The 20,806-nt window shown below is 37.1% G+C and overlaps 1 protein-coding gene and 1 long non-coding RNA gene across 3 annotated transcripts in view; both read left to right on the top strand.

The window, feature by feature from the left end:
* The first annotated feature begins 2,591 nt into the window (after positions 1-2,591).
* LOC149940272 (cell division cycle protein 20 homolog) overlaps positions 2,592-20,806 on the top strand; it is a 30,255-nt gene continuing 12,040 nt past the window's right edge. For both annotated transcript variants that reach the window (XR_016481185.1, XM_090177771.1), the window contains exons 1-5: positions 2,592-2,721; positions 19,012-19,228; positions 19,637-19,824; positions 19,885-19,989; positions 20,414-20,607. Coding sequence is in view for 1 of the 2 variants with exons in the window: in XM_090177771.1 (XP_090033897.1) it covers positions 2,673-2,721; positions 19,012-19,228; positions 19,637-19,824; positions 19,885-19,989; positions 20,414-20,607 (753 nt within the window). In the remaining variant the exon portion in view is untranslated. The remainder of the gene's footprint in view (positions 2,722-19,011; positions 19,229-19,636; positions 19,825-19,884; positions 19,990-20,413; positions 20,608-20,806) is intronic.
* Positions 4,740-6,055, top strand: LOC149940273 (uncharacterized). The gene is made up of 3 exons (XR_016481382.1): positions 4,740-4,897; positions 5,599-5,826; positions 5,899-6,055. It is a non-coding gene; the product is annotated as an uncharacterized LOC149940273 (long non-coding RNA).

Raw genomic sequence — 20,806 nt, forward strand, 5'->3', positions numbered from 1 at the left:
AATGATGTTAAAAATTAATTTAAAAAAAAGAAAAAAACATTTTCAGAACCTGTTTGAGGATTAAATGTCAATTATCTAATGTAAATTCCGTCATCACTCGTTATCTATTCATTCCACGGCGCTGCGGTTGGTCTCATTCGATTCAGCACTTAGTAGTATGTAAGATGAATACATTGTGGTCGTCCGGGGAGAAATTTGTAGACACGGGTGGTAATTTAAATGAATATTTTCGAACTTTTGGAAAAAAACACCATTTATGGTTCGCACATATTTCGTTATAGCTCGGAAACGATCCATCCTACGGAATTGCGGTTGGTCTCATTCGATTCGACACAAAATAATACGTAAGATCCGAAAGTATGGTTGGTCCTGGCCAAATGGTTGATATACCTTTTCAACATTTAGTGAAATTCCGGAAAAAAACCTTTGTTTAGTCATACCTCCGAAACTATTAGTCCCAGCGATCCGCGGCGTATCTCATTCGACTCAACGTTAAAACATACTACAGAAACAAAACCCAACTTGACCGGATTGCTAAATTTAACATTTGGGGATTTTTTTTTCATATTAGAGAAAAAACCACGCGATTCAGTATAAAATCGGCCATAACTACGGGCATGTGGTTGGTCGCATTCGACTCAGGGTGAAATGTACCATCGGGAACAATACCAAACACGGCTAAATTCGGTGAAAGCAAATTTGGGGGCAACTGCCCCCTCCTGCCCCCCAAAAACTGTGTTGTCCACCCCGCATCGCTGCGGACTCATCGGATCCTCAAAGTACACATCAAAATAGAATTTTTAGGCCACATTGCAAGTTGGGACGAATTTTGCCGCTGGAGAGCTCTTTTTGGGCCTCTTTTACCCGTACTATAACATAGATTAATTAAAGTGACGAACTCGGAACTATCATGCTGGAAACTTACCATTGATTTCATGCTATACAAAATCACTTTATCTGCGATATTCAGGGTGCTCGTTGCTCCAAATAGATACTTGTCCCTTAAAAAGTAATGCAGAGTTAAGTTAAAATTGATTATTTAATAAATAGTGACTTATTTAAAGGGAAAGCTCTTCGTGATCATCAAAATAACTTAATCTAGTTTTCTCCCTTGAAACAAAATTTTTTAATATTTTAATTGTATGTCACCTAAGTATTTCTCGGGCTGTACAGAGGGAGGGAAGCGGCGAGAAAAAGATTCCACCTCATACTTCGGGCACAGAAACATCTCTGCACAGCCTTGACATATGATTCGCATTACGTGTTTTAATCACTAATTGAAATTAGTGAACTCCAAGGTGCTTTAAGGTAATATCAGTTATTCATCAAAGCTTCACCAATTTCAAAATTTCGCTCACCTGAAGATGTTGGATTGTCAATGTTTGAGCTGTAAAGGGTGGATTTTAAATGAACTACCAATTGTTGATGGTGGGCTCATACTTACATATTTACAGATGGTTATAATCTGGCCCCTAATGAGGTGCCAACGCCACCTGGAACTCCTGCATAGGAAACTTCCGAAATAATCCCCACAATCCTTTGTTCTAAAGGGGTCAGTATTGTGACAGCCGACGATGATACACCGCCTGTTCTCAATAAGGTACTTGTTACTGCCACAGCTTTATTCCTGGCAACAGTCTTGAGATTGTTCAATTTTCGGCTGTCGAACGGTTATGATGTCCAAACATATTAACGGCGACTGTAATTTTAGTACATTGATTATGTTGCTCGGTGTGAATCCGAAGCCTTTCATATTTTGGTTGCTCCAGCTGTGAAATAAAAGCTTCCATCTCCTCCACAGAATATGGAGGACCTACCTGACCTTTAAGTTTAAGCCGAATAACAAAAAGGCTTAATTAAATATTTAATAAACCGTTATGATAAATGTTTACAAAATTTGTTTTTGTTTTAACTACAAGAATCAAAACCAAAATGAATCCAAATTTATTTCACCAAAATGTCTTGTACAATATTGAAAGTTGACTGTACTTTTATGCAAATTTATAAAAACTGCTATTGACCGAATTTATATTTGTGGACTATTTTAATTTCAATATTTTTCATGATTATTAATTTTTAAATACTGAAAAGATTAATGATCGAAACTCAACCTTATATCAGGGCTATTAATTTATTCCGGGAGGGGGGGGGGCAGAATAACATGTAAAAGGCTGGTGTATATGACTGGAAGCTTTCAGGATATGGCACTACTTTAGGGCTATTACTCTTCTTTTTGTAAATAGATGGCGTTAAACAATTTATTTCAAAAATACACAGTAGATGGCATTGTCACATCCTGACGTCATACCAGGCCTTCAATTGGCCAAGCAAGAGGGGAAAGAAAAGGGAAATCGGTGAGCTATCGTCGAAAGGTTATGCGGGGTCATGCAGAATACGGTCGCCTATCGCTACGGTGTCATTATTTACTCTGACCGATGAAAATTTTGAGGAAAGGCGCTGTGGTTCAGAAAAATCTACAACATTAATTTGGTACCTACTTATTCATTTTATATATACTCTGCATGACGAATTTCGAGATCTCTGATAACGCAACTGATTATTCTGAAACTTCTCGCATGATCGTGTATTTCAATTTGTAATCGTGAATTATTTAACCTTCCGTTCGCATCTGAAGCTGTTGAGTTAGTTTTTAATCCTGCTTTGTTGGAATTATGGCAATGATGAACAGGAATATTCTAGGACTGAGAATCCAAACAACTGGTAAGGCTTATTTATAAAACTCGTAACATTAGCCTTAATTGTGTAGTGGCATCGGGAGCTTCCATAATAAGTGAAATGTCATTCGTTGTGGAAAGTGAAACCATAGAATGCCTAAGACACAGTCAACCAAATAGGATTTACTTTAAATTAAGTAGCAATCTAGCAAAGCTACGAAAAGAACTGGATTTTTAAGGGCCAGTGATTAACTGTCTAAAAACTAATAAAATACGTGAATTTTTTTAAATAAGACTTAAAGAAATTTGAAATTATACGAAGTTCCAATTACGCTGGTTTTTCTGCCTTTAATAATTTATGTCGCATGTTTTCGTCTCACGTTATAAATGTATTCCTAGTCACGGGCTTTTGCTCCTTTTTAGTTCCACATCCATATATATATATATAGAGTGGGACTATTGTTTTCGTTAGAATGTTGTTAAGTGTCGTCGTCGTCGTCCACATTTGCAACCTCTTTCATATCGTTTGTTTCTATTAATAGCCTATATTTAAATTTCACTCGTAAGAAATATAAAATGAACATCTGCTAGAACTAAAAGTATACAAATTCTCGGGAGTGTATCGTTTTCCCCGAAACAGATAGAAGTTTCTTTTAAAGTTCAATGCAATTGTTCAATTGTATACTAGGACCAGTATTGGGTTAATTTTAAAAAACAATTATCTTAAAAGGACGCAAAAATACCCACTTCAAATTAGCTAGTTTTTGTAGTTCTGTTATAATTTTTGTGGGTTCTGCTTCTTTAGGGGTTTTTTTTATAGATATCGCGCGAAGTCTTCCCAACTAGGTTTTTGATACCCACGTTCAACATTTAGGGAAATTAGTCGAAAATGGCTGCGAACCTAGAACAAATTTGTATCAAGCGAATACAAAAGGTTTCGGATACAGGAGCACATATGGAAAGTTTGGGTATTCGATTCACTCTCATACGGTAGGTCACACGCGTCCCAAATAAGATCTTCTATCTATCCAATGATATAAGGGTTGAAGATCTATGACGGCCGGTTCAATAGTTTAACGCAATTCCATAGAACAATTTGTGATATTTCTACATAAAGATAGTTAGGTTTCGGTCCTGTTGTCTATACATCATTTACCTTCTTATTAGGTCCGACTGTATCGATAAATTAATTTAAAAATTTTATATACGGGTGTTTATAAGACTGCACGTCATGGTTGAAGCTTTTACAAAGTTATTAATAATTAACGTGAATTATCATCGTCACCTTCGACTGGTTTTAGTACGAAATATGTTTGTAAACATGAACTGGGGTGTCGTATTCAGAGTGTAATTTGTTAATGGCAAAGAAGTGTTTTACCAAGTTTTTCGTACTTAGCATTAAACCCTGGCATGGCGGTTCTCTCAATCAGGTCAGACAGACGTACTTTGAGGCTCCGCGTTTGTATTATATTTGTAAAGCTTTCAGTTATAGAGTTTGTTACGGCTTCTTATTTAGACCCAATAGGGTTATCGACGCTTCAATTGCTAGTTGTTTGGGATTTTTGGAGCTTCTATTTCAAGTTATTTTACTTTATATTGTTGTCATTCTTGAGCTAAGCCTAGACGTTAGGCCCGACGAATTTATTTGCTTTTGGAAATTTTCCGTTTTAAAGGCACTATATCACGACCTATTTAAAAAAAAAACTTTCTTGAAGTTCCATTTTTTGAAATAGATGGCGCCAGGGTAGAAACGGACCTCCTGAAGTTTTGTTCGTATTTGACGGGTAATGTTTGCTATGTGGCGAAGATAGAAGAGTCCATTTTGGTTTTCCGGGTAGAACATCGAAAAAAGGATGTTCAATATGGAACCCGCAAATGGGCTTTTCTATTTCGAACCCCGGCGGGTGGCTAGTCTCTACTTGTGCCGATAGCTGTAGGCTGTATATTTCAATCCTATTTGTCAGGTCGAGAATTAATGGGCGAGATACGGAGGGGGGGGGGGGGGGGGTCGTGGCGAAAATTGAAAGGGTAGGGTCATACCATGAATTTTGACAGAGTTTTTGAAAGTTTGCTTGATTGAGTAGAACAGTGTAAGAAGCTTATAAATACTGTCCGCCGAAAAATGGAGAAAAGCGAAAAAAAGAGTTTTAGCGTTGGTCAACGGACAGAAACTAATTATCTTTCACAAATATGCAGTTTATAAAATATTTCTTTGATAAATGGTAAGTCCAAAACTTTTATTTACGAGGCAAATCAGTTCGTTGATTTCTTAAATTTCAATTCAATCCCTACTATAACTATATTAAAGTTTAAATTTGTTCACAATATTAAACTTTAATATGTTTTCAATATTAATGTTATAGTTCGTTCACAATATTAAAGTTTTAATTTGTTCACAATATTAAAGTTTTAATTTGTTCACAATATTAAAGTTTTAATTTGTTCGCAATATTAAAGTTTTAATTTGTTCACAATATTAAAGTTTTAATTTGTTCACAATATTAAAGATTTAATTTGCTCATGATATTCAAGTTTTAATTTGTTCACAATATTTAAGTTTTAATATGTGATCAGAGTTATAAATATTACGGGTGGCCCGTAGGGAAAGAGGAAGAGGCGGTTTTCTCGCCCTTACTAATTTATTAATATAATCTTGGATTAATAATAGAAGCTAACGCTTAGCTTCTATTATTAATCCAAGATATAATAGAGTAATATCGGTGTTACGTAACTTGGCGTAACTATAAAAAAACTGCAGTCAGAAAGGTGACCATAACCGAGAGCTACAGGGCCGTCGAGTAACTTTTGCCCCGGGCCCTAAATTTCGTATTGATTTTCCGTACAGATGGTAGCAGTATTGGCCCGTCGTTCTGTCAAAATATGTATTTTTCAAAAATAATACAATTTCAATGATTTTGCTTAGGTGGGATAGTTACCAATCAAGAATCAAGAATATTGCTAGCGGCCATTGATTATAACGAACATTCAAATAGACCGCAAGCCCGTTCGAAATCTGGCGAACTTCAATACAGAATGTTTTGGAGCAAAAAATCGAAATCATACAATATTGGAAAAATTGTATGAAGCAAAAACCTATTGTTATATTGATTCATTGACGGAGATGGTGTTTGACGCCAAAAAGAATTATATGGTTACTAAACACCTAATATTATAACACTTTTTTATATAAAAGTTAAATGCTATGTACTTTTTTTCATTTCAGGGTAATATTTCTGATTAAAAACTAATGGATGAGACCGATCGTTATATTTGTAAACATATAAGTTTACAAGAACAAATCCCGTTTTAGCCAAACATAAATCTAGATTTTAATTTGAGGCATGAAGTTGTAAAGTACAATGATTAAAGTATTTTACAGGCGTGACGATTGTGTTAACAATATTATTGACTGTTTCGGCCGGGCCACAGCTAGAACTAAAATCCCGTGAAGACTGAGTCATAAACCAAACCCTTCCCCCGTCCCAGCGCAGCCGCTAAATTGACTTAGGCAGAAAAATATTGGTTGTATAGGTGTGATATGTAGGTTGCAGGATTCACGGCACCGTTCCAGGGGAAAAAATGCATGATTTAATTAATTAACTTAATTGGAAATCGATGAAAATTGCGCGACTCGCTGCGTTTGCGCCATAGGAATAGCTGTGAGGAAATTGGAGGTCCTAGGTTGAACGGCTCGGACGTCTATAGAGAAACAGACGCAAGACAGACAGAAGACACTTAGGAATATAGTATAGATAGCAAAGATTAGGTATTTGCATTTGAAATTTACGCTAACACTAAACAACTTAAGCCAGCGTCGTAGCCAGGATTGGATTTCGGAGGGGGACGTGCCCCCCTCCCCTATGTATGGCAACATTGTTTTTTATGTCTCGAGTAGCGGCTCTGCTACACGTATTCCTACATTTGCACGGGATTAATTCTTCATCTAATATATTGACCATATCCAAAGGCATAATTTCCATTTTATCCATGGTTATAGACTTGCCTAAAAATATCAAAACGTGGCAGTGGCGTAGTCAGGGGGGAGCACATAGAAACGTATGGTCGTACGTACAAATATATATTTTTTTTCAATGACGTGCCCCCCCCCCCCCGAAACCAAATCCTGGCTACGCCACTGAAACGTGGGACAGATCTGATAATATTTCTAGAAAACCCGTCACGCGACTGCTAAGGGTTTTACTCAAAAATACCACGTTACCGATATGACCCTTTCGAAAAACATCGAATAAACCAAAGACTATATATACGCTTCGTTTACTAGGCAGGCGTGTTCCTAGGAAAAACCTGTTAACACCTCTGTAGCACTGTAAAAGCTGGGTTAATATTTGAACCCGCGGCGCCACTAGTAACACAGCTCAAGCTAGGGGAAAATTCTGACCAGCGTCGAGATGGAGCCACAATCGGTATGCAAGTTGAGCCATAGAACACGCCTGTCTAGTAAGCGAAGCGTATATATAGTCTTTGGTATGAACTCAAGTGGAAACATTTGGAATTTCCCAATCCCAGGCAATTCCCTTTTTACAGGCCCTCCGTAGTGAAAGGTTCGCACCCCTCACTACTTCCTGTCTTTTTTATTTCGTTGCCCCTAAGAGGGGGAAACGGAATTATAATTTCCCTCTGAAACGGGTGTTGGTGATAGGATTACCTCGATGTGTTCATAAAGGCGCGAGCTTGGTGGAGTATGCGCTTGAGGCTGTGTAATATTGTTTTTGGTTGTTATCCGTGGAAGTACGGTTATAGCTTACTTCACTTGAAACGGGTAGTTTTGTTTTTATAGTTTTAGTAGATTGATTAAATAAGTCATTTACGTTGTAATATTGTTTTTGGATTTGTCTTAATTTTTTATTCGTATTTCTATAACATTTTGATTTTTAATTTGTATTTTTATGAAATTCAATTTATATTTCTGATGAGCTTTCTTAGGATATTGAGGTTTCCTAGGGAATATTTTTGAATTGGTTTTTCAATGAAATATTTTATTATTGATAATTGTTGTTTTGAGGTATATTTTCTAATTTTTTTAAATTAAATTTTTATTTCTCGATTGGAGTACCATTTTATTCACTTACCAGGACCAGTTTCGGGGTCATGTAGCGAGTGTCTATAAAAGTTATTTGTATTGAACGCCTTTCTTCCAGTGGCTTCCCCTTTCGCTTTGTAAACAAGGGTTAAGTGTTATTTTTCAATAAAATTAATTATTATTTTACCAATGTAAGCCTTATTTACTCCATTGAAAACGCAATTCTATTTTTTAAATTTTTATAAAATAAAATCAACACGGAGGATTTGCCGCTTGTAAGAACCTTGGATTTCACCTATGTTTTATATACAGTAAACGAAATGTATTTATCAATCTCGCATTTGCGGAAGCATTCTTACCAGTTCATGTATTTCTGTTCTTACTCTATAGGTGATAAGCTAGTTTTAAAAATTCCTCGAAATGAATTTAGACGAGGGAAGAGACTTTAGTTGCTCTTTGTTCGGTCCAGGAACTAACAAAAGGATTATCTCTCTAGGGGTCCTTCTTCGCTCGGGTCCGCGCGACCGTCGAAAACTTTCATAGCCGAATTTTCGTTTCTACCCTCCAGCAGTTCATCCCCCTTTGGATGGAACACTTCTCGATATCTCGGTTCCTGTATCTTCAAGACATGCTGTCCCCTTTTCAAAACCGGCCGATCTCCCCCCCCCCCCTGCCTAACCTTGAAAGTAATTTTGAAAACTCCCGCAAAAATACGAGGTCGCCACTATGCAGAACGTAAATATGGAATCACTTTTTAGAAAACAAGTGAGGTCAATACCGATTTTTTTTCGGTGATATAGTGCCTTTAAAGCTCGAGATATTTTTCTTTTGACACGCGCCACGGTGTTCGATGTCGATTCCGAGAATAAACAGGCTCCGCTCTCGTCTTAAGAATTCAAATTCTGAGGTGGCTAATGATGATTTGGAAATTTAAAAGACATCCACTGGAACGAGTAACCCATCGAAGAGGGTACAGGATAGTCCGCCTGTTCTGGATGAAAATAGATTAATTGAAAAATTCGCTTCACTACTTGACTTAAAATTTGACTCTAAACTTGCTTCATTTAAGAAAGAATTGCAGGACGATTTGGAGGTAAAGGTGACGGGGCTAAAATGCGCCCTAACGTCATATTGTGATAAATTGATAACCGAGAAAATTAAGAGGTATCGGAAAATTTTCGGGCTGTAGCTGATGACTGGCAAGATACTAATGAGCGTATAGTCAAATTGGAAAAATTGTTGGAGAAACAGCGTGCGGAAGTTCGTGTTGTACATACTGAAGATGTTAGAACCAGGTCTATAGAGTCTGTTACGCGTCGAGTTGTACAAGAGGTTCAGGACAAAGAAAACCGTGCAAAAATATTATGGTTTTTGGTTGCGCGTCTCAAAATTTGGATGATCCAGAGTTGGCGGCCAGATGGATAGAGCAATCTTTGGATATGGAACCGGCTTCTATTAAAGTTTCGGCGTGTTCCCGATTTGGGGGTTCGGAAAAGAGACCTGGCGCTGTAAAGTTAGAACTCCAGGATATTGAAATGAAACTCGTCGTATTGGGAAAATCGAAAATGCTGAAATCGAAAAAAGGATCCGAATCCATTTACCTACGTCCAGATCTGACTCGTAGGGAACAGTGGGCTCGAAAGGTGTTTTTTAAGAAGAATAACATGCCCAGAGTCGAGGAGTCCACTCCTCGAAAACAGAAACAACAATGAATTCAACAGTTGCGGGGTCGGGGGACGGGGAGACATCACAGAGGTCGTCGCAAAAGCAAAAAGAAAGAAACCTTGAAGATTGGATATTTAAATATACAAAATGGACGTAATAACGGGGTGTGGAATGAACTCCAATGCCAAATGAGGCGAGAAGACTTGTCGTTATTTTTTGTGGTGGAGACATGTTTGAGAGACACGGAAACCCCTGATCTTTTCCAGGATTTCAATTGGATTGGTAAAAATAGATGTCAAGGAGATAAAAAAGGAGGTGGGATTGGTGTTGTTACCAAAACGATAGTACAATGTACCTTACTGAAATCGTGTATGGAACATATGTGGGTGGAGGTAGGTACGTCAACTTGTAAATTTATCGTGGGAGTCGTATATATGGCCACGGCGAGAGAGCATTATACTTGGAACAAGGAAATTCGAACTTGTATGTCTAGAGATTTGCATGCCCTTAACCCGGATGGCAATATACCAATTCTTATTTTTGGAGATTTTAACGCTCACATATGCGAATTGGATGGCTACGAGGATCTGAACGGGAAGCAACTTCGAGCTTGGTCTACTGATCATACCCGCATCAAGATTCAAAATTTGAAGGTTATTTGTAGTGGTAAAGTAACTTGGTCAGCGCTAGGTCGTACAAGATGTATTGATTACGCATTATGCAACACCTCGATGAAACCATATTTTTCATCACTGTCGATTGACGAGGACGGCCTTCTTGGGCTTGGAAGTGACCATAACGCTCTTATCTCTACTCTTTCGGTTCACCCTCCGCGTGACCACCCACCTCCTATGGTACAGTGTCAAAAACGTTGGCGGACAAACTCACCCGAGCTATTGGCCAATTACAGTGAGTCTGTTGAAGTTTTATTACGTAACACTGAACACTTGTCGTACGAGATCTTTCTGGATTCTGTAAATTCAGCTGCATCTACCAATTTGGGAAAGTCAAGTATTGATACAAAGAAACGTCTCCAAAAGAAATGGTTTGATCAAGAAGTAAAGAATAGTATAAGAGAGAGGAAAGAAGCGAATAGGGTATATAGGAAATTTGCAAAAGAAAAGGCCGCTTTCGGGGAAGACGTCGTCCAATACCACTGGGGTCATTCCATGTCAAATGTCCCGTTTTTGAAAACAATGCCCCACGGCACCATGCGCGATTTCGACGAAAATTTACACGTTAGTAATTGAGATAAGTTTGGTGGGAAATCCAAATTCTTAGCCCTAAACTCATCGTAGTTTTAAAATATGATTTTTTAAAATTTTTTGGGAAAGGGTTCATTTTCAAAACGACGAAAGTACCGGTATTTTCGTTCAAATAATTCTAAAAGTATTAAAGGTAGCCCCATCAAACTTTTTACACTATAAATATGGGTAGTAGACAGTAACTTGGATAAATATTATACAATTTGTTTAATTATATTTTAAATTATAAATTGTTGAAAACGACGACTTTTACTCGAATGTCGCCAACTGAGGTAAACTAAAAAGGTTTCTGTCGCGAAGGTATTAAATATGAAATAAATATTCGAGTTTATAATAAGTAACATGGACCCAATAAACACGAAAATTGCGTTGAAAAAATTCTAGTAAATTTAGTTTCTGAAATATAGCTACTTGAACCGATCCATTTTTTGAAAAACTGCAAAACATGGTAGTGCTTTAGGGGAAATTACGGTATAAAGGACAAAAATATACAGAAAAAAATAACACCGTTAGAAAGCTGAGATTTCAAGCTACGAAATGCATAAATAAAAAAGATGTATATGAGAGACCTTCAACCCAAAAAATAACTCTTAAAAATATGCTATTTTATCTTAAAAACAAATGTTATTTTGCATTTTATAACACAGAACAAAAAACTTTAGAGCAAAATATTTTAATTTTGGTTTGGGTTTTGGGTGTTCTATTATTACTATTAATAAATCCTTAAATAATTAAGGAACTAAACAAGAAATAAAAATTTTATCTGCGAAATTTTGATCGAAACAATGAAAAAAAAAATTATTTCCCAACGTCTTTCAGGAGCAAAATTTTCTTGTGATCTAATTTTCTAAGAACAATTAGAACATACGTTTTACCATCAGAACGTACTTCAGGTTTAACTACTGATATTATATTTTGAAACGGCACCCAACATACGTCTTCTCTTCTTGGCCAAGAAAGCTTAAGATCTTTTCTACGAAAGAAACTAACAGATACGTCTTTTTCTTCTTCGCAGCAATTTACAATGTTCCCAATGTACCAATCTTCGTCATATGTACATTCAATAAATGTTCCTGGCACGCATTCTTCTCAAGTTAAAACGTCCGCACGGTTCGTTTGGAACAGGACAACTCTTGTCGCAAATTCATCCTCAGATATCCGTTTGATCTCAAGTTCATTTTCATTTACCGGAAGAAACGCATGGTGCGATCGAGTACCTGGAATGGTTTTTACTCCGATATATCTTTCGTTGAGGCAAAATTTTTCCACTTGTTTATCAACGTCTATTTTAGAGACGTAACCAAATTGAACATTGGTCACATTTTGAACGCATCAGGCATACATCTCTTCTGGTTTTTGTATTTGGTTTGTTTTGGTCGACTGTAAACTGGCCTTAGCCACAAGTCTTTTCACTGTCCCACCTATTCCATCACATGGACTCTTGCCATGAGAGGTGGCGATAAAGGGCCATTCAGCTTTCATTTGAAAATCATTTTCATGGGAGCACAAATTAGCAAGGCTCTTAAAGTTCTTGTACTGGCTTCCATCGCTGAAGTAGATAAGTTGGTTAGTCGTTTGGGGAAGATTTGCTTTAATTTGTTCAATCATTTTACACAAAAAGGCGGGGACAGTGTTGGCGTTATGCGAGAGAAAATCTGAAATTACGCCGAGAATGGGTTTTTGTTTACAGTCGACCAAAACAAACCAATTACAAAAACCAGAAGATAAGTATGCCTGGTGTGTTCAAAATGTGACCCATGTTCAATTTGGTAACGTCTCTAAAAAAGACGTTGATAAACAAGTGGAAAATTTTTGCCTCAACGAAAGATACATCGGAGTAAAACAAATCCCGGTACTCGATCGCACCATGCGTTTCTTCCGATAAATGCAAATGAACTTGAGATCAAACGGATATCTGAGGATGAATTTGCGACAAGAGTTGTCCTGTTCCAAACGAACCGTGCGGACGTTTTAACTTGAGAAGAATGCGTGCCAGGAACATTTATTGCATGTACATATGACGAAGATTGGTACATTGGGAACATTGTAAATTGCTGCGAAGAAGAAAAAGACGTATCTGTTAGTTTCTTTCGTAGAAAAGATCTTAAGCTTTCTTGGCCAAGAAGAGAAGAAGTATGTTGGGTGCCGTTTCAAAATATAATATCAGTAGTTAAACCTGAAGTACGTTCTGATGGTAAAACGTATGTTCTAATTGTTCTTAGAAAATTAGATCACAAGAAAATTTTGCTCCTGAAAGACGTTGGAAAATAATTTTTTTTCATTGTTTCGATCAAAATTTCGCAGATAAAATTTTTATTTCTTGTTTAGTTCCTTAATTATTTAAGGATTTATTAAAAGTAATAATAGAACACCCAAAACCCAAACCAAAATTAAAATATTTTGCTCTAAAGTTTTTTGTTCTGTGTTATAAAATGTAAAATAACATTTGTTTTTAAGATAAAATAGCATATTTTTAAGAGTTATTTTTTGGGTTGAAGGTCTCTCATATACATCTTTTTTTATTTATGCATTTCGTAGCTTGAAATCTCAGCTTTCTAACGGTGTTATTTTTTTCTGTATATTTTTGTCCTTTATACCGTAATTTCCCCTAAAGCACTACCATGTTTTGCAGTTTTTCAAAAAATGGATCGGTTCAAGTAGCTATATTTCAGAAACTAAATTTACTAGAATTTTTTCAACGCAATTTTCGTGTTTATTGGGTCCATGTTACTTAATATAAACTTCAATATTTATTTCATATTTAATACCTTCGCGACAGAAACCTTTTTAGTTTACCTCAGTTGGCGACATTCGAGTAAAAGTCGTCGTTTTCAACAATTTATAATTAAAAATCTAATTAAACAAATTGTATAATATTTATGCTAGTTACTCTCTACTACCCATATTTATAGTGTAAAAAGTTTGATGGGGTTACCTTTAATACTTTTAGAATTATTTGAACGAAAATACCGGGACTTTCGGCGTTTTGAAAATGAACACTTTAAACATAATATTTTAAAAAAATTATATTTTAAAAACAACGATGAATTTAGGGCTAAGAATTTGGATTTCCCACCAAAAGTATCTTAATTACCAACGTGTAAATTTTCGTCGAAATCGCGCATGGTGCCGTGGGGCATTTTTTTCAAAAACGGAACATTTGACATGGAATGACCCACTGGGAAGTCTATTTGGAGAAGAAGAGAAAAACTAGTGTGCTTGTCGCGATGAAAACCAAATCCGTAAACGCGGCTATGGAGAAAGATATCAAAGAAGCCGGCGGGGTTGCTAGTAAAAAATTCTGGAATCTTTTCCGCGGTAACAAGAAATTGGAGTCTCCTATAGCTATATACGATGTTAATCGGCAAAAATTGTCTACTCCTAGTGCTATTGAAGCTAGAATTCGCGAATTTGTTTCCGAGGAAGAGAAAGCGCTTTTGGAAAAGCATCGTTTCATCTCCGTTCCTACAGCTACGCCTTCTACATCTGCTAAATCTTCACTTTTGATGGAAAAGTTTACAATCGAAGAATTAAACGTGGCCATTAAGCGGCTTCCTCTTGGAAAAGCGGCAGGTCCCGATGAAGTCACGAATGAACTACTCCGCGCTCTATCTCCGGACTCACGTCTATACCTTCTTGGTCTTTACAATGAAGTGTTAGCGTCAAATGTCGTTCCGGAAAGCTGGTCCCTGACAGCTATCCGTCTGATCTTCAAGGGCGGAGGAAGGGACTCGGCTGAACTCGAATCATATCGGTCGATAGCGCTATCCCAATGCATATCAAAATTGTATATGGCCATTTTAAAAACGAGACTCGATCGGTTTGTAGAAAATAATGGTATCCTGGGTGAACTTCAAAATGGTTTTCGTCGGGATCGTCGGGGAGCTGATAATTTATTCGTTGTCACCCAACTAATTGAGATAGCGTGAAAAGAAAATAGGCCTCTTTATATCGCTTTTCTGGATTTAAAAAGGGCCTACGACTCTGTTAACCGTGACTCACTCTGGTCAACTCTACACGAAATAGGTGTTCCACACGATTTCGTCGCTCACCTCTCGGCTTTGTACGGTGATGTCAAATATAAATACCACCTTGGAAATGTTTCTACAGAATATATACGCTGTAGTGTTGGACTTAAACAAGGGTGCCCTTTGTCGCCGCTTCTATTCGCACTCTTTTTGGTACCCCTAAGTAAAAGATTGATCGCATCAGACATAGGATTTCGTTTACGTTCTTCTTCTTCGAAGGAAGTTATTGTACCAGGTCTCTTTTTCGCTGATGATTTGTTTACCTTGGCTGAATCCTTAACTAGCTTAGGGAGACTTTTGCACATGTGTGGAGAATTTGCAACCGAAAGAGGGCTATCTTTTAATTCTTCAAAATGCAAAATCACGCAGTTCGGTGTGATAGAAGCTACCCCGCCCGTACTGACAGACCTATTTATACAAGGGCAAAGTCTTGATTTTACCGACTCCATTGAGTACCTTGGCATTACATTGAACTCCGGTTCTGACTATCTACGTATGCAGGAGGAAAAAATTCGAAATAAAGCTCAGAGATTGATGGGAGCTATAAAACATAAAGGGGTCCACTCTTATAATACTTACGAAGTAACTCGAACCCTATGGAAGATGGTTGGCGTTCCGGCTTTAACCTATGCCAATGAGGTAATTTGTTTGTCGGATAAAACAACGAGGTGTCTTGAGCATACTCAGTTCATGGTAGGAAAAGCGGCGATTGGTGGAAATTTTCTGACTTCTCGGGCGGCAATTTAAGGTGAAATGGCCTGGTCTACTTTCAAAGACAGAGAAGCGAAGAATAAATTACGCTACCTTGGACGTTTAATGTTTATGGATGATTCTCGAGTTGCTAATATGGTATTTGATCACCTACGTCATGTGAGTTACAGATCCAGGTGGGAATATCGGACGGCTTCTTTGGATCGTCGATATGGCCGTAACTATTCGAGAGACGTCGTTGATAATCTTCGTCAATGGTACCAAGTTGTAGATCGTGCAGTTGGGGAGTCAGCAACCCGTTTGTGGAAAGCCGATTTGGAGAAACATCAGAGCTTGGCGCTGTACAATTGTAAAGAAAAGCCAGGGCTGGAACCCTTTTACAATAATGATAGAGGGAGCCATTTGTTTTTTTCTTGCCCGAGGAGGGTCGCTACCAACGGCACTGCGAGTCTCTCAGGTGTTTGGAGGGGACCCAACATGTCCGCTCTGTGGGAACGCGTCTGAAGACATTGAACACGTTATATTCAACTGTGAGAAAATCTTATCTGGTCCACCACACGATGCTGGCCTCGCGAAATGCTTGGGTTTTGTACAGCCGTATAATTGGGCAATAATAGCCGAAACAAAGTCGCGTCTCTTGGATTGGGCTAAACCCAGATTATTTCCTGCGACGACGTAGTGATCTCTCTTCGTCACCTTGATCTTCTGCTGTTGATTCACTTGTTGTTATTTCTTTTATTATATATATATTTTTTTTACTATGTTACCAACCTTTTTAGTTTTTTTATTTTATTCTATAGCGATTTGTGCTTGCGAATTTTTGTATAAAAGTTCCTCCCTGCTGTAAAAGGGACCCTATGTATGGAGAGCAAATAAATAATAATAATAATAATAATAATAATAATAATAATAATATTATTATTATATAACAACACTTTTAGCACGAGGGAAAATCTTCAAAATTAACTTTCAAGCGACTTCACCTGCCGCTTGGCAAGTTTACCATAATTTTATAAACGTTGTACAAAGGCTACGTAAATGGTAATCAATCGGAAGAAAGATAGTTATAAACCATCGCCTGAAAATTAATTCATAAATGTGATCGGTTTATAAAGGGCTGCTTTCAAACGAAAAAGTATTGTTAAAAAAAGAGACAATTCGCTTTTCAGCCCCTATCTTGGCGAAAATCTGGCTTCTTTATCAAGCGGTGGAGTAGATGATGCTGTAATAAATTGCGACCAAGCAAAGGGGAAGTTGATGCGCTATAAATGGATAAATGCAAAGGGAATAGGCTAAAGGTTGGATCGTTTTCAAACCCTTAATTTCACTAACAGAAGACCCACCAAATTAAATAAAGACGTGGTTTCCAATAACTATTAAACTGTTCAACACAAGGTTGTAAATAAAACCAAAATACCAGGTTTCTTTAAACACTGGGTTACATTACTTTTAAAAACTGTATTTACTGTTCTTATTTAACTTACATTCATTTGACTTAAAAAATTAAAGTACCAAAATTATATGCCCAGATTAAAATAAAAATATTTTCTATAGACTTAAAGGGATTACACTTCTTTAGAGATTTTCTTTGTGCCTGGTAAATTAAATATTACAAAAGTCTCGCCAGAATTGAAGTTTTCGTTTGTTTCGATTATGTACAAATATTTTGACGAAGAAGACTTTTTTATTTTAGGTTGGGAATAATTAAGAGTGAATAGTAGCAAAGTTAAAAAAACCGACGGATTAAAGAAGCACTTGGTTTAAATCATGGTTTAGACCTTGGTTTAAACCAGCTTACCAGGCCCCTCTCTACCATTGGGCTAGGTAGGGCTAAGCCGGGCGCGGCGTCTCCCCGGAGGGTCACCGTCTGGCCCTTAATTTTTTTATATTTTAATTCCAAAGTATTCAATAATATATAAAAGGGCACCTAATATAATTAGCCCAGGGGCGCCTGAAAGCTAAAGACAGCCCTGCAGCTTACCCTGGTTCAACAGAATAGTACGCACACTGAAAAACCCGAAGATTTTTTATTTCATCAGAAAATTTGAAACTCTTCAACTTCAGTAGCTCAAGCGAGGTCAGACGTTGACACGGCTATTGTATCAACTGCTCTTAACTGTAAGAGAAAGAGTAACACTGTGGTAATAGTTGCGAATGATCCCGGTGTAATGGTACTTATCATTTATCAAGCCGCGAATACGATAATTTTTATTTTAAGACCAGGGAGAACGTCCCAACTTGACAAAGTTACGGACGTTAACGAATTAAGGATAAAACTAGGAAGTTTGACCGATATGTTATCATTAATTCAGAAAGTTGAAAAATCCAAATTGGGGCCAGTGTTTTACCAAATTCTGTCAGCTCTTGAAAATATTAAAAAAAAATTAAGCGGCTGTAAGTCAACAAATTGCGGCAGGGCATGCTCTTGTTGCAAATACGGAATGGTATACTGCAATGTGCAGCTAGTGGAATGGGATTTCATATTTGAACAATTAGGCCTATGAAGAAGTATTTGACAATGAAATTGGATATATTTTTGATGATATATAAGCGGATCATTTACTGTAAAGGATACAAACACTGTACTTCAAAAATTGGTCAAACTTAAAAAAGGATTGTTTAATATTTTTTTGTCACGAAAATTCCTAACATTTGAGCGGGGTGATTACATACTATACTATATTTTGTAAAACGTTAAAACAGAAAGGTTGTTTGGAATCACCACTTAGGTTGATTGATAACAGCACACCAGCTCAAAAGCACGTTAAACTAATTATTTATATTGTTTTATAAATAAATTATCTAAATAAATTTGTTTGTAGCGAAAAAGCTTCCAACTATTGAACCGAAAGTCATGGAACTTTAATTTATCCTTTTTTTGCACCTAAGCAACCTACCGTTCGCCAAAAATCGTCTAAAAACCCCGAACTTTCCAAGATGGCGGCCATTTTTAGTGCGATTCCTGTAACCGAAACCCTGCTTACTTATTCACCTATGATCAGCACCACCATTAGTTCCAAAAACCGTTTGAATTTGCTTGTTAGTAATTTTATTTAGGTTCGCCGCCATTTTCGGCTAATTTTCCTTGGCTAATTGCTCTTTTCTTTGGAACCGTGGTGGTTCTTTATTTTGATCGAAAAGGTTGGTTTGAGATCATTTCATGCCCTTTTTTTTTAGTTGTCAGTCTTTTAATTACTAATACAACTAAAAATGTCAAGTGTCTCATTCCTTCCTTGTTTTTACATTAAAACAATGTAAACCGTCGGGGCTGCTTATTTATTTATAATGTCGAGGGTATTTAGGCCTCTTGACTTGCAGTTCTTTTGGGACTATCTCTTCAACTGAAATACTAGTGAAATAACGATCCCCTGCGCCTTCCTCCTCCCGCTTGAAAATCTGTTTTTCAAGGGTTAGCTATCATTCCTCTTGTGTATTTTCTACTCTTGTAAAAGTCACGTGTTTATTGTCTCGTATCACGTGATTTTATTAATATTTTTAAACTTAAGATTGTATTTGCCTAGAAGATTAATCGCCTAAGTTATCTTTCTCGTAATTCTCTCAAAACATTGATTTTCTTTAACATTGCAACATTGGAGATTTTGAAGATTTGATCTGTTAATTTGCAGCGCCTCTTCTCGTGAATAGCACTCCCAATATTTTAATGAATTGTGCCACTCCGCCTGTCACGTCTCTTCCACTTGAAATGTTCTCGCCGTGTTTCAAAGCTCTAAATTTCAACAGACCAAGGAGCGCCGGGTTGCCTCGGCAGCTCTCGCCAAATGTAAGGCAATCACGGAATTCATTGAGGTACTTGAATCTCTCACCAGCCAAAGGATTGGATAGGTATGTTACTTAAATTATTCTTTTTCACTAATGGCAACTGTTTGAACGACAACTAATATTTGTTGAGATTTAGGAGAGTCAACAGCTGTATTCATGCGAGTTTAAAAGTTTCAAACGCGGAAGATTTAAAAGGATTACATACCTATTTTTAGCAAGAGCCTACATAATTAGTTTGTAGTCTTTTAAAATGTTTCGACTTTAGAACAAGAGAAGGATGGGAAATTTTGGAAATCAATGTCCATCGCCGAATGCTAATTTCTATCTCCAAAATAAATAGTTTTCCGTTAATTAATTAAAATTACCATATTTCCTGTACAACATAGGGGGGCCAGGATACTTATCTCCTAAGAAATGTTATTGGTACTTCTAATATTCCTGAACTAAGTATTGAAATGCTCGAAACTGTAGGTTTATCCCGAGCCGCATGCACAACGACTTTGAACTGAGCAGCCACAACCTGTTCGGAGAAGCTCCGGCGTCCCTTTTGGCGAGGAACCCAGAGGACGCGCTTCGCAGGTCACCCATGGCTAAAGATGTACTGGCGTTCAACAAGGTCATCTGCTTCTCATCGCCGAAGCGCGCGGAAGAAAACCAGAGTATGATTAATTGGAACCAACTACAATTAACACAGTAACAAAAAATATATATTTTTAAAGGTCAAATTCATCTTTCGAGTCATTCGCCAAGAGAATCAAAATTTCGAAGATTGCCAAATTCTGCTGACAACGTATTAGACGCTCCGGGAATTGCCAATAATTTTTGTAAGTTGTGTTTAATGACAAATTCGCCTTATCAACTTATCAATAATTGTGTACATTTTTAAATTATATACAGGAATGTATTTAGGTTAACTAAGAATATTCGCTTCGTGAACCCAAAACCACACAACTAGTTTTTAATTTTCGGGAAAAAAATTATTGTTATCGGAAAAAAGATTTCGGTCATTTTCCGAATTCTAACCCTACTTTTTGTCTTCCGGTTAGGGCGAAAATAGTTCGGTACGATCGCTGGCTCTAGTTCCATGTAGGCAGATAATGTATTTCGATGCACATTGTCCAAACGTGTGATATTTTCGGTTGTCCTGAATACAATCGTGATATTACCCTCTATACGAATGTTTAGTTTTTAGAGGGTCTCAGTTTTCTAACTATTATAAAAAGGTAATAAATTAATGATTCCTTGTAGTTTTGAATGCCATCGATTGGGGAGCCAGTGGTTATTTAGCTGCGGCTTTGGAAAATCGAGTTTACATTTGGAACCCGGAAACGCAAAAGACGGATCTGCTCTTAGAATGTGAAGTCGACAACGAAATGTCAGGAGTCTTATGGAACAAAGAAGGAACGCTCTTGGTGGTCACAATGCGCAATGGCCTGGTCAAGGTGAAAGCGCCATCTGTTAACACTTCTGTACTACGATTAACCTTTTAATGACATATTAATACACTTCGAATGTATAATGCTTTATTGCCACAGTACTGTGAATTTAAGGGTCTAGATGACTTTTATTTAAATTTAATTCTTTTTCTCCCGTATCATTTTGTTTAATTTGCGATCTTTAATTTTTTTACACCACTGCTAA

This window comes from Leiobunum rupestre, chromosome 6 (genome assembly GCF_980474605.1).
Source record: "Leiobunum rupestre chromosome 6, qqLeiRupe1.1.hap1, whole genome shotgun sequence".
Taxonomy (NCBI): Eukaryota; Metazoa; Arthropoda; class Arachnida; order Opiliones; family Sclerosomatidae; genus Leiobunum; species Leiobunum rupestre.